Source organism: Thalassophryne amazonica, chromosome 2 (assembly GCF_902500255.1).
Source record: "Thalassophryne amazonica chromosome 2, fThaAma1.1, whole genome shotgun sequence".
NCBI classification, from domain to species: domain Eukaryota; kingdom Metazoa; phylum Chordata; class Actinopteri; order Batrachoidiformes; family Batrachoididae; genus Thalassophryne; species Thalassophryne amazonica.
In genome coordinates this window covers 90,583,570-90,595,887 of record NC_047104.1, presented here as the reverse complement: position 1 = coordinate 90,595,887, position 12,318 = coordinate 90,583,570, and the positions used below count along the sequence as shown (strand labels likewise).

The window sequence follows — 12,318 nt, the reverse complement described above, 5'->3', positions numbered from 1 at the left end:
ACGCCGATGCATTACGACAAATAACTTGAGACTTGTGTAACACTGGCAATCAGAATTGGTATTAAACTTTCTTAAATCCATATGCCAAAAGTCTTAAAGATGCCAAGACATGTAAAGTAGGGCTTTATTAATATTTTCTTCTGACACTGCAATTAAAATAAAGTAAATGGCAAAATCTATCTCTTTTTAATATATTGTGTATGATTCAGTGAAAGCAGTTTATAATGCTCGCGAGACAGAACCATTGTTGCTGGGGACTTAAACCAAGCTAATGTGAAGAAAGCTCTCCCGACATTTTCCACCATGTGAGTTTTGCCACAAGAGGCGCCAACACACTGGACCATGTCTATACCAACATCAAAACAGCATTCAAACCCAGCCCCTCACCCTCACCTCATCAGATCACATCTCCATCATGCTAACGCCTGCATACACACCTCTGCTCAACAGAAACAAACCCTCCATCAAACGGGTAAGAGTGTGGCCAGAGGGCGCAATGACAGCACTGCAGGGATGCTTCAAATGCACGGACTGGTCAGTATTCAGAGAGGCTGCCACCACAGACCACACTACAGACATTGAGGAGTATGCTGAAGCTGTATCTGTAAATGCATGGAGGATGTCACTGTCACAAAAACATCACAGTGAGGGCAAACAAGAAACCGTGGATGACATCTGACTTCCTGAATGAATTCAACAACTGCTTTGGACGTTTTGAGGCACTAAATAAAACTCCAGCAGCCAAGGCCACCCCACTCCAGGATGAGGTGGTTCTGGCCCTTGATCCAGCTGATGTCTGTTGGACCTTGAAAAAAATATACCCATGGAAGGCTGCAGGTCCGGACCACATACCTGACTGCGTGCTCAAGGGGTGTGCAGAATAACTGGCACAGGTCCTGACAGACATTTACAATATCTCTCTGGGTCAAGCAGTTGTGCCTTCATGCTTCAAAACGTCAGCCATCATCCCAGTACCCAAAAGTACCCTCCATTACCACCCTTAATGATTACTGCACTGTAGCCCTCACTTCTACAATCATGAAGTGCTTTGAAAGACTAATAAAAGAGCACATCACCTCAATTTTACCTCCCACATTAGACTCCCTACAGTTTTCATACCGACAAAAACCGCTCTGCTGAGGACGCCTTATCCACTGCTCTCCATCTGTCATGGAACACCTGGAGGGGAAAAAAAATGCATGGGTCCAGATGCTGCTAGTTGATTTTACTTCTGCTTTTAAACACCATAATCCCACAGCATCTGACTAACAAACTGGACCCACTGGGACTGAACACCCGCTGCTAAAATGGATACTGGACTTACAACAGCAGGTCAAACACATCACCTTAAGCACAAGCTTTTCACAAGGGTGTGTGCCGAGTCTCCTCCTTTTCACCCTCGTGACCCACAACTGTTGTGCAAAGTTCATAAAAAATCACATCATCAAATATGCTGATAATACAACCATAGTGGGGCTCATCCAAAACAAGGATGACAAGAACTACATAGAGGAGGTAAGACTCTTCACTGATTGGTGCAACAACAACAATCTGATCATGAATGTGGAGAAAACCAAAAAGCCGGTGATCGACTTCAGGAGAAAATCCCCCCCCCCACCCCACCCTCACATACACACACACACACACACACCCATTTACATCAAGGACACTAATGTGTAGATTGTGCAGAAATTAACATTTCTGGGGGTTTATGTCTCTGTTAACCTGACCTGGACTTTGCATATATCCTCTCTTAGTTAAAAAGGCCAATGACCATCTGCACTTCCTCCGCAGGTTAAAGAGTGCCCATCAGCCCAGGCTGTCCTCACCTCCTTCTATAGAGGAACAATAAAGAGTGTACTAACCAGTAGTATCTCTCTGTGGCATGAAAGTAGCAGCCTTGCAGACAGGAAGTCACTGCAGCAGAAAAGATTATTTGGGCCAGACTGCCAACCATTGGTGAACTGGCAGAACAGTGCTGCTTGTCCAGGAAAGAAGGATAATCAGGGACACTTCACATTAGAGCCCTGTATGGGAATATTACCTTCATCTCGCTTCTGCCCACTGGCTGAAATTCAGACCATTATCGCCCGCATCCACAACGTGTTTGTTACACTCCCTCCCGTCCCCGCAATGTGTATTTCCAGTCCCGCCCACCCCCGCAAAACACTGAGAATTAATGCCTACACATGCATTGATTTTGTGTCTCTCCTGTCCCGCGGGAGAAAACACATCATTTAGGCTATCAATAAAGAGATTCATGGGGTTGTTTATTTCATTTCACTGGCATGTATGTTTTTTGACACACTGGTCAGGAATAGTGCTCCTATTCCAATGTTTTCCTTTAGTTTAAAGACTGTTTCATATATGGGCATGCGGTGTTGCTATGGTAACTCTCACTGCATCTGTGTACCTGTGTTACTGTTCCTGTCCTCTCCTCCTGTTAAATTAAAGACGTTCTACTTAAGCTGAAAGTAGCGTGTGTGCATACTTTTACACTATTCTCCTTTGTTGACTGAGTCATCCTGTCACTTCCAAACCTGCAGTGTTTTTCTTTTAGCCGCCTGCTCCCAGCCCCAGCGAAGTTCTAACCGCCTGCTCCCGCGAGATTTGTGTTGGGTACCGCGGAACCCAATCCAGCCCTCTATTACAGATCCTTTCAACAAACTGTTTTCCCTCCTGCCCTCAGGTAGACAGTACCGTAGCCTGGGGTGCAAAACACGCAGATTCAGGGACAGCTTTTACGCATCTGCCATAAGACAGTTAAACACAGAACTGTGCAACATAGAATGTAGGATATAGAATACACTGTAGCATCTGGTAGGAACTTGTAGCATCTTCAGATGCGCAATAACCCGTGTCCATTTATTTATTGTACTTGTATGTTGTGTATATACAGATACAGAGGACGGTTATCAATAGTTTTTTTTAACCCTATTTATCACTATTATACACCCTGGACTTTTATTCTGTGCTTTTATTCTGTTTTTATTCATTCGTGCAGTGCATCAATATTTTGTTCTGGGACAGCATCTGTGATGTTTATTACTGAATGACAATAAAAAACGAGTCCAAGTCTAACCAGCAAATCTGTTTTGTTTGTTGCTGGAACACTCAGAGCACAGACACTTTCAACTTGCTAGAAAAAGATAAAAGCAAATGTGTAAAGTTCATGAAAATGGGCTTCTTACGGAAGATTCTGCAGCATGGCTTAAACCAAAATCAAATCAAAACAATTTTATTTATATAGCGCCAAATCACAACAAACAGTTGCCCCAAGGCGCTTTATATTGTAAGGCAAGGCCATACAATAATTACGGAAAAACCCCAACTGTCAAAACGACCCCCTGTGAGCAAGCACTTGGCGACAGTGGGAAGGAAAAACTCTCTTTTAACAGGAAGAAACCTCCAGCAGAACCAGGCTCAGGGAGGGGCAGTCTTCTGCTGGGACTGGTTGGGGCTGAGGGAGAGAACCAGGAAAAAGACATGCTGTGGAGGGGAGCAGAGATCAATTACTAATGATTAAATGCAGAGTGGTGCATACAGAGCAAAAAGAGAAAGAAACACTCAGTGCATCATGGGAACCCCCCAGCAGTCTAAGTCTATAGCAGCATAACTAAGGGATGGTTCAGGGTCACCTGATCCAGCCCTAACTATAAGCTTTAGCAAAAAGGAAAGTTTTAAGCCTAATCTTAAAAGTAGAGAGGGTGTCTGTCTCCCTGATCTGAATTGGGAGCTGGTTCCACAGGAGAGGAGCCTGAAAGCTGAAGGCTCTGCCTCCCATTCTACTCTTACAAACCCTAGGAACTACAAGTAAGCCTGCAGTCTGAGAGCGAAGCGCTCTATCGGGGTGATATGGTACTATGAGGTCCCTAAGATAAGATGGGACCTGATTATTCAAAACCTTATAAGTAAGAAGAAGAATTTTTAATTCTATTCTAGAATTAACAGGAAGCCAATGAAGAGAGGCCAATATGGGTGAGATATGCTCTCTCCTTCTAGTCCCTGTCAGTACTCTAGCTGCAGCATTTTGAATTAACTGAAGGCTTTTCAGGGAACTTTTAGGACAACCTGATAATAATGAATTACAATAGTCCAGCCTAGAGGAAATAAACGCATAAATTAGTTTTTCAGCATCACTCTGAGACAAGACCTTTCTAATTTTAGAGATATTGCGCAAATGCAAAAAAGCAGTCCTACATATTTGTTTAATATGCGCATTGAATGACATATCCTGATCAAAAATGACTCCAAGATTTCTCACAGTATTACTAGAGGTCAGGGTAATGCCATCCAGAGTAAGGATCTGGTTAGACACCATGTTTCTAAGATTTGTGGGGCCAAGTACAATAACTTCAGTTTTATCTGAGTTTAAAAGCAGGAAAGTAGAGGTCATCCATGTCTTTATGTCTGTAAGACAATCCTGCAGTTTAGCTAATTGGTGTGTGTCCTCTGGCTTCATGGATAGATAAAGCTGGGTATCATCTGCGTAACAATGAAAATTTAAGCAATGCCGTCTAATTATACTGCCTAAGGGAAACATGTATAAAGTGAATAAAATTGGTCCTAGCACAGAACCTTGTGGAACACCATAATTAACCTTAGTCTGTGAAGAAGATTCCCCATTTACATGAACAAATTGTAATCTATTAGATAAATATGATTCAAACCACCGCAGCGCAGTGCCTTTAATACCTATGGCATGCTCTAATCTCTGTAATAAAATTTTATGGTCAACAGTATCAAAAGCAGCACTGAGGTCTAACAGAACAAGCACAGAGATGAATCCACTGTCTGAGGCCATAAGACGATCATTTGTAACCTTCACTAATGCTGTTTCTGTACTATGATGGATTCTAAAACCTGACTGAAACTCTTCAAATAGACCATTCCTCTGCAGATGATCAGTTAGCTGTTTTACAGCTACCCTTTCAAGAATTTTTGAGAGAAAAGGAAGGTTGGAGATTGGCCTATAATTAGCTAAGATAGCTGGGTCAAGTGATGGCTTTTTAAGTAATGGTTTAATTACTGCCACCTTAAAAGCCTGTGGTACATAGCCAACTAATAAAGATAGATTGATCATATTTAACATCGAAGCATTAATTAATGGTAGGGCTTCCTTGAGCAGCCTGGTAGGAATGGGGTCTAATAGACATGTTGATGGTTTGGAGGAAGTAACTAATGAAAATAACTCAGACAGAACAATCGGAGAGAAAGAGTCTAACCAAATACCGGCATCACTGAAAGCAGCCAAAGATAACGATACGTCTTTGGGATGGTTATGAGTAATTTTTTCTCTAATAGTTAAAATTTTATTAGCAAAGAAAGTCATGAAGTCATTACTACTTAAAGTTAACGGAATACTCGGCTCAATAGAGCTCTGACTCTTTGTCAGCCTGGCTACAGTGCTGAAAAGAAACCTGGGGTTGTTCTTATTTTCTTCAATTAGTGATGAGTAGTAAGACGTCCTAGCTTTACGGAGGGCTTTTTTATAGAGCAACAGACTCTTTTTCCAGGCTAAGTGAAGATCTTCTAAATTAGTGAGACGCCATTTCCTCTCCAACTTACGGGTTATCAGCTTTAAGCTGCGGGTTTGTGAGTTATACCACGGAGTCAGGCACTTTCTGATTTAAACCAGAAACCATGTTTTTATTTCAGTAAATATCTGAGCATATTTGACCTTAACCCTCAGCTATTTATCACCCCCTGTCCCTTTCCTACATACACACCTACACACCTACCACCCCATTTTTGGTTACTGTAATGCTGGTCCTAAATTTAAATTCCGACTGGCATAAGAAAAAGTCTTAAATCTAGCTTGCCATAAGCTGAAGGAACCCTGGTTTTAATATTTATTTCATAAATATCAAGAGAACATTTGTGTAGCAGAGCATCGCTGCATTTGTGCCATAATATCACCGTTATCAGAAAGTATACAGTATAGGACAGTTGTGAAATGAATTCATTTAAAATGCAGTTAACAACCCAAAGCAAATTGTTCAATGTGGGGGTGACTCACACACCATTGTGATTATTCAAATAAACACACTCTGCAAACACATGACCGTCATTGGCCTTGAGATGCTTTCTGAGTTTTCCTGTAATGTTTACTGAATTGAGCATGTTTGTCTGATCATTGCTTCTGAGCTCAGTCGTCCCCCTACAAATGCAGGATGCACACATTCTTGTCTGTGCGGTTATTTGCTCTTCTGAAAGAATAGGCTCTGTAAAATAACTTGTGGTACAGGTCGAATTAATTCTGTAGGGTGTCCCACTGTCCTCGCCTTCATAGTAGTTGAAGACTTTTGAAACATCGAATCTTTTTCTAAAGCAGCTGCCTTAGTCATTGCTTGAAGTCTCTTAATGGAGGTTGTCAGTCATTGAGGTTGAAAGTCACCTGGATAAGTCAAGATGCATCTAAAATCCCTCTCACACAGACCGCGTGTGAGTGTTCAAAACACTTGCCACTCAACTTCATTCGTTGCACAGTCACCCATTACACCCACACGCCATGTGTGTGAGAGGGGCAAAAGCACCAGGTTGTTCAGAAATTCTGGAAAAAGTCTGGAGTGGCAGAGAAGTATGTTAGGGTAGTGCAGGACATATACAAGAATAGTGTGACATCGGTGAGATGCGCAGTCGGAATGACAGAGTCATTCAAGGTGGAGGTGGGAAGGATCAGCTCTGAGTCCTTTCTTGTTTGCAGTGGTGATGGACAGGCTGGACTATGATGTTTGAAGATGACATTGTGATCTGTAGTGAGAGTAGAGAGCAAGTTGAGTCTAGTCTGGAGAAGTGGAGATATGCTTTGGAGAGAAGGGGAATGAAAGTCAGTAGAAGCAAGACTGAGTACATGTGCGTGAATGGGAGGGAGCCCAGTGGAATAGTGCAGTTACAAGAAGTAGAAGTGGTGAAAGTAGATGAGTTTAAATATTTGGGGTCAACTGTACAAAGTAATGGAGAGTGTGGTAAAGAGGTGAAGAAGAGAGTGCAGGCAGGGTGGAGTGGGTGGAGAAAGGTGGCAGGAGAGATTTGTGACTGAAGAATATCAGCGAGAGTGAAGGGGAAAGTTTACAAGACAGTAGTGAGACCAGCTATGTTGTACGGCTTAGAGACGGTGGCACTAACAAAAAGACAGAAGGCAGAGCTGGAGGTGGCAGAGCTGAAGATGTTGAGATTCTCTATGGGAGTGACAAGAATGGACAAGATTAGGAATGAACATATCAGAGGGACAGCTCAGGTGGGACAGTTTGGAGACAAAGTCAGAGAGGCGAGATTGAGATGGTTTGGACATGTGCAGAGGAGGGACCCAGGGTATATAGGGAGAAGGATGCTGAGGATGGAGCCACCAGGCAGGAGGAGAAGAGGGAGGCCAAAGAGGAGGTTCATGGATGTGCTGAGAGAGGACATGCAGGTGGTTGGTGTGACAGAGGAAGCTACAGAGGACAGGGTGAGATGGAAATGATTGATCTGCAGTGGCGACCCCTAACGGGAACAGCCGAAAGGCAAAGAAGAAGACCTTGTTGTCTACATCAGGCGTCTTTTAACACACATTGCGGCACACAGGCTCCACCCCTTTTTTAATGAATTAATGAGTTCTGACTTTCTGATTGGCCGAGAAATTTACATAATGCCAGGAGTACGAAACATATTCTCACTTCCTGGCACGCATGTATAGGTCAGTGCAAAATATCCACCGATTCTGTAGCCATATCGCTTCATACATAAATGCAAATCAACAACAAAGTAGATAAAAGTTCTCTGTGAGTATTTACTGAGGTTCTGGCCACACACACAGATGATTGAACACGCTGAATTAAAATAAAAGTCTACAAGAAAGACTTTAGGTTATAGCATGACGTCATTAGAAGGAAGCGGTACAGACTTCAGCCAAGTCACACAGGGCTGCACCACAAGTCATCACCTCTCTACTGAAGCAATTGTTTTTTAAGTGTTATCGTTTTGAAAGAGTGAATCATTTTCTAAGCCAAGTAGTCACCACTGTGCACTTCAGGTCACCATACTTGTGGTGACCTGAAGTGACCTGCTTCAAGCACTTTTAAACAGTGGATCCTTTTCTAAAGCCGTTTTATTTAATGTATTAAAAATTTTAAATACTGGGCCATTTCTTAAAACAGCTGTTTCATTTAATGTTTTGAAAAGTTATGAGTCAACAGGTCCAGCCTTGAGTATTTCCAACCCAGTCTCACAGCATGTCGTGATTCAGCAGCACGAAATATACATTAATCTATTGGTTCGTGTTATTGTCACGAAAAGCGCAAAAATGTTCAGAATGGGAGCACAAATTTATTCTAATGCATTCCGTGAGGGCTGCACAAAATGAAGGAAGGAGTAGGGTTAGGTTATGGTTAAGGTTAGTCACAGTGAGTTTTAAAAAAAAGTCATGAAAATTTAAATCATTTCGTGATGGGAACATGAAAAAAAAATGTGAGACTGGGCTGGGATTTCACAACAGTGAATCATTTTGTGAATTCTTTTTCACCCTTTAATTTTTTTCCACTGTTTAAAAGCAGTGAATACATTTCTGAACAAATTGGTTCATTTGTTAGTGTTAGAAAACTTAATTTATTTATATGGTAAATGGACTGCATTTATACAGCGCTTTTCCATCTGCATCAGACTCTCAAAGCGCTTTACAATTATGCCTCACATTCACCCTGATGTCAGGGTGCTGCCACACAAGATGCTCACTACACACTGGGAGCAAATAGGGGATTAAAGGCCTTGCCCAAGGGCTCTATTTATTTTCCAGTCAGGCGGAGATTTGAACCCATGAAAATTCAGTAAGGTATATCTTATATATTATATTCCAATGATCTTCTAGACTCAAGCCCAACACCTTAACCACACTAGACAATTTTTTAATCATCACTACATTTGGAATATTTTGGACACGTGAACCTCAAATGCTGCAGTTTGTGTCAGTCTTACCTTGTGGTGAGACCGTGGCGAGTTGTGCGATTCTGGTGCTCCATCTGACATTCCGTGTCCACTCCGGCCTCGGTCTCTGTCCTGCTGCATCCTCTGCCCCACCTGTACCATGGCCTTACATTCCACACAGGAGCCAATCACCAGTCTCCTCCCATCATCCACTACGAGCGTGCGTGTGCTGCGCGGTGCGTACAGGAAAACAGGCAGCCTGGCCACAATAACGGCACACAACCTACCGTGCCTGCGCTGCTCCTGCCTGCAGAAAAAACACACAAAAACCTCACAGCTATACTGGCGAGCCCAAGGGGAGCTGGGAGGCTGGGGGTTGGCACAGGATGAGGTAGCCGGGCTGGAGGATCGCAGGCCCTTATTCTCATGTTGGGCCCACTGAGTGTGCAGGTCGTGGTAGCAGAGGCTGCACGCCGACACCAGACCGGTAGAATCGACCGGCTTGGCGTGAGGAGCAGAAGGATGAACGGTAAGGAATGGGAAGAAGGGTTCTCTTTCCCCACAGCGCCCAGGTGGGTTAACATGCAGCTGGTACTCTCCTGCGCATAATTTGGCTCCACATAAGTAACACACGGAACTGCTGCGGTGAGTTGCCATGGCAGTCTGAGAGTGGGCTGCTCCGGGCACATCGACAGCCATAGCAGCGTGGTACCTCGCCAGGAAGGAGCTGACGGAGGTAATGAGGTCTTCACAGAGGCTGAGGCGATATGCCCCCCAGATGTCCTCCAGGATAACATGGCAAGGCTGGCAGCAGTTCACACGACCATTCCTCAACACCTGGGCATTCGGTGGGCAAGGCAACAAGTTGATGAAAGGAAAGTACATCACGCCACGGGATTTGCCAACACTAGCCTGTGCATACGCTACTCTCATAGCGCCGCCACCCTCCTGCCCACAGAGGAAGCAGGCCTCACTCGGAGCCCTGTGTTCAGGTAAGGATTCCATTGAATCTGAGGGCTTCCCATGTTGGTCTATGAAGTGGGCAGCATAGGGTGCACTGGTGGATTGGTTGAGGGGGACAACATAGAGGCGCTGGAGGACAGGCACATCCGCCTGCTGGAAGCTCTGCCACTGCTGCATAAGGGAGGAGTGGCAGCTGCAACACACCAGGGTTGTGCCTGCTGGATTGATGGGTGCTGCACCCTGGGGAGGCGCGTGCATCCACAGAAAGGGGAAGAAGGGCTCACTCTGTGCACTCTCTTGTTTCTGCACGCTGACTTTAAAACGCGCATCATGTCTCAGCCCTGTGCCACAGATGTAGCAGACACACCCCTCCGGGCTGGAAGCCACCCTGTGGTGGTGCTGCTGGGGGGTCGGCTCCACTTTGCTGTCACTTTCATCATCGCTTGTGATGTTAATCTCATCCTCGGAGGTGTCACCGTTCTGTTTGTCTCTGGGATCTGCTGCGTTGGGTTTGACAGCGGAGCTGGATGTCAGTGAGTTGGGGTGACGCTCACCTTTTCCTCGGGACAGCAGCGATGGATGTCTAGCCGAAATACAGCTGCTGCTGTCAGCAGCAGCACGCTGGATCTGACGCACCTCCGTGTTTCTGACATTCCCTTCCTTCTCCTCCTCCTCCTCTTCCATCCACCGCCTGTTGCGCATAATGACCCCGTTGTCTTGCGCAGGTGTGTCATTCAGAGAGCTGTCATAGCAACGCTGAGGGAGTCTGTCCTGACACTTGCTTGTGGATTCTGATGATTGATAAACACTGTTGATCATTTTAGCGCCGCGGCGCACCGGCAGAGCGCACTCCGCTTTTGGCGATCCGTGAGCCCCGTAAACGCTCAGCGGGTAGCGCATTGCGCGCTGGGAATCTGGACTGCTTTTAACGCTCATCACATTGTTTTTTCTGCTGTTCTCTCTTGGCGTTTTACCACATGTTCGCAGGCATTTCTCTTTGCCAAGTCCGATTAAATCCATGTCCTGATCTGACAGGTTCTCATTGTCGGAAAAAGACGAGAAATCAGAGTCTGCGCCTCCGTCGTAATTTTGACCGCCGGCACTGATTCTCCTCTCCAGATCGTATGAGATGTTCCACTCCTGCGGTACCCGACGAGAGTCGCACTGGTACGGCCGTTTCAGCCAGTACATGCGCTTCTCGATGGGCGTCCTGCTCCGCTCGAAGGAGTTCCACTGCTCCGTCAGAAAACAGTGGCACACGGCGCACACCAGCGCATGTCCATCCGGGCTGACTTCAGACGCACCCGGAGCAGGCTCCTGGTTCTGTAGAAACGGGAAAATAGGAACTCTCTCTTTTTGATATGCCACTTGTAACCTCAACTCCTTCCCCGGTGTAACGCCGCTTCCACATATGAAACAGTGAACCAGTAATCCGTTACGATCCATCCTGGACGCGTTACCGGCCAGTGAGCTGTCCTCACCGGGCAAAGCTGCAGCTATGAGCCGATGTTTCCGAGATAAGGGTGCCAGATCCTTGTCACGGGGTGAGTTCATTGTTCTCAAACGCCAAACAGTACGCTACATTGTATAACTTGATAAAGTTAGGTCATGCGCACGGACCAAAGCTGCTACTCACTGAGTGATAAGAGACGGCGGCTCCATTGGAAAGACAGCGTGCAGCGAAAGCAGCGGCAGCTCGCGCTTATCTTTCAAGGGCATTGAGGAATTCACTGAAAACATTCCCAAAAGCGCACAAATCCTCTCTGGTAGGAGTTCGCATGGTTGCACTGGAAATCCAGAGGTAACGTGATGACAGAAGAATCACGGGTCGCTTCGCCGGCAAACTTTCTGCGCTCTGCAAACTTTGGCTGCGCACACGCTCACACACTGTACGCAGCGCCATCCCCGATTTAATTCATGGGACCCACTGAGACACCCCAGACACAACCTCCACCCACTCATCACAACCGCGCTGAGAGGAAGCGCACATGCCATTCAAACGAAATGTAATCATTTCACTCAGTGACACACGCGCACAGACAGCACGTGGCTTGCGCACAGGTGGCCACAGCGATATCAGTAAAAACCTCTAATGTGTTAAAGGGGATACACTGTGCAAATCAGTTTGCATCTTTACCGTTCGTTAAAGTTGTATTATATGATAACTATCTTCAAAGTCTGACAATCTTTGTGCATACAAACTTCCCTGCTCTCAGGCCTGAAATAGCTTGTGACAGCAACATATCGTCACCGAAGTCCACAACTGTATTCCTGTCTGCACGGCCCACCCACTGCCTTTTGTGCAACATACCCACACAGCCTATAGGAGAGAAAGAGGGGGCGTGGTAAACAGCATTAAGTTTGTATTTGTTTACATGGCCACCAAACACATTGGCTATAGTCCATGGGCCAAGCAGGTTTTCAGTACCACTTAAGGTGACAAAAGTATTACAC

General features: G+C 45.3%; 1 protein-coding gene across 2 annotated transcripts in view; it reads right to left on the bottom strand.

The window, feature by feature from the left end:
* Positions 1 to 11,433, bottom strand: part of gse1 (Gse1 coiled-coil protein) — a 511,302-nt gene extending 499,869 nt beyond the window's left edge. For both annotated transcript variants that reach the window (XM_034189029.1, XM_034189038.1), the window contains exon 1: positions 8,953 to 11,433. In XM_034189029.1, the coding sequence (XP_034044920.1) occupies positions 8,953 to 11,418 (2,466 nt within the window). In that variant the 5' untranslated portion in view covers positions 11,419 to 11,433. The remainder of the gene's footprint in view (positions 1 to 8,952) is intronic.
* Between the last annotated feature and the right edge of the window lie 885 nt (positions 11,434 to 12,318).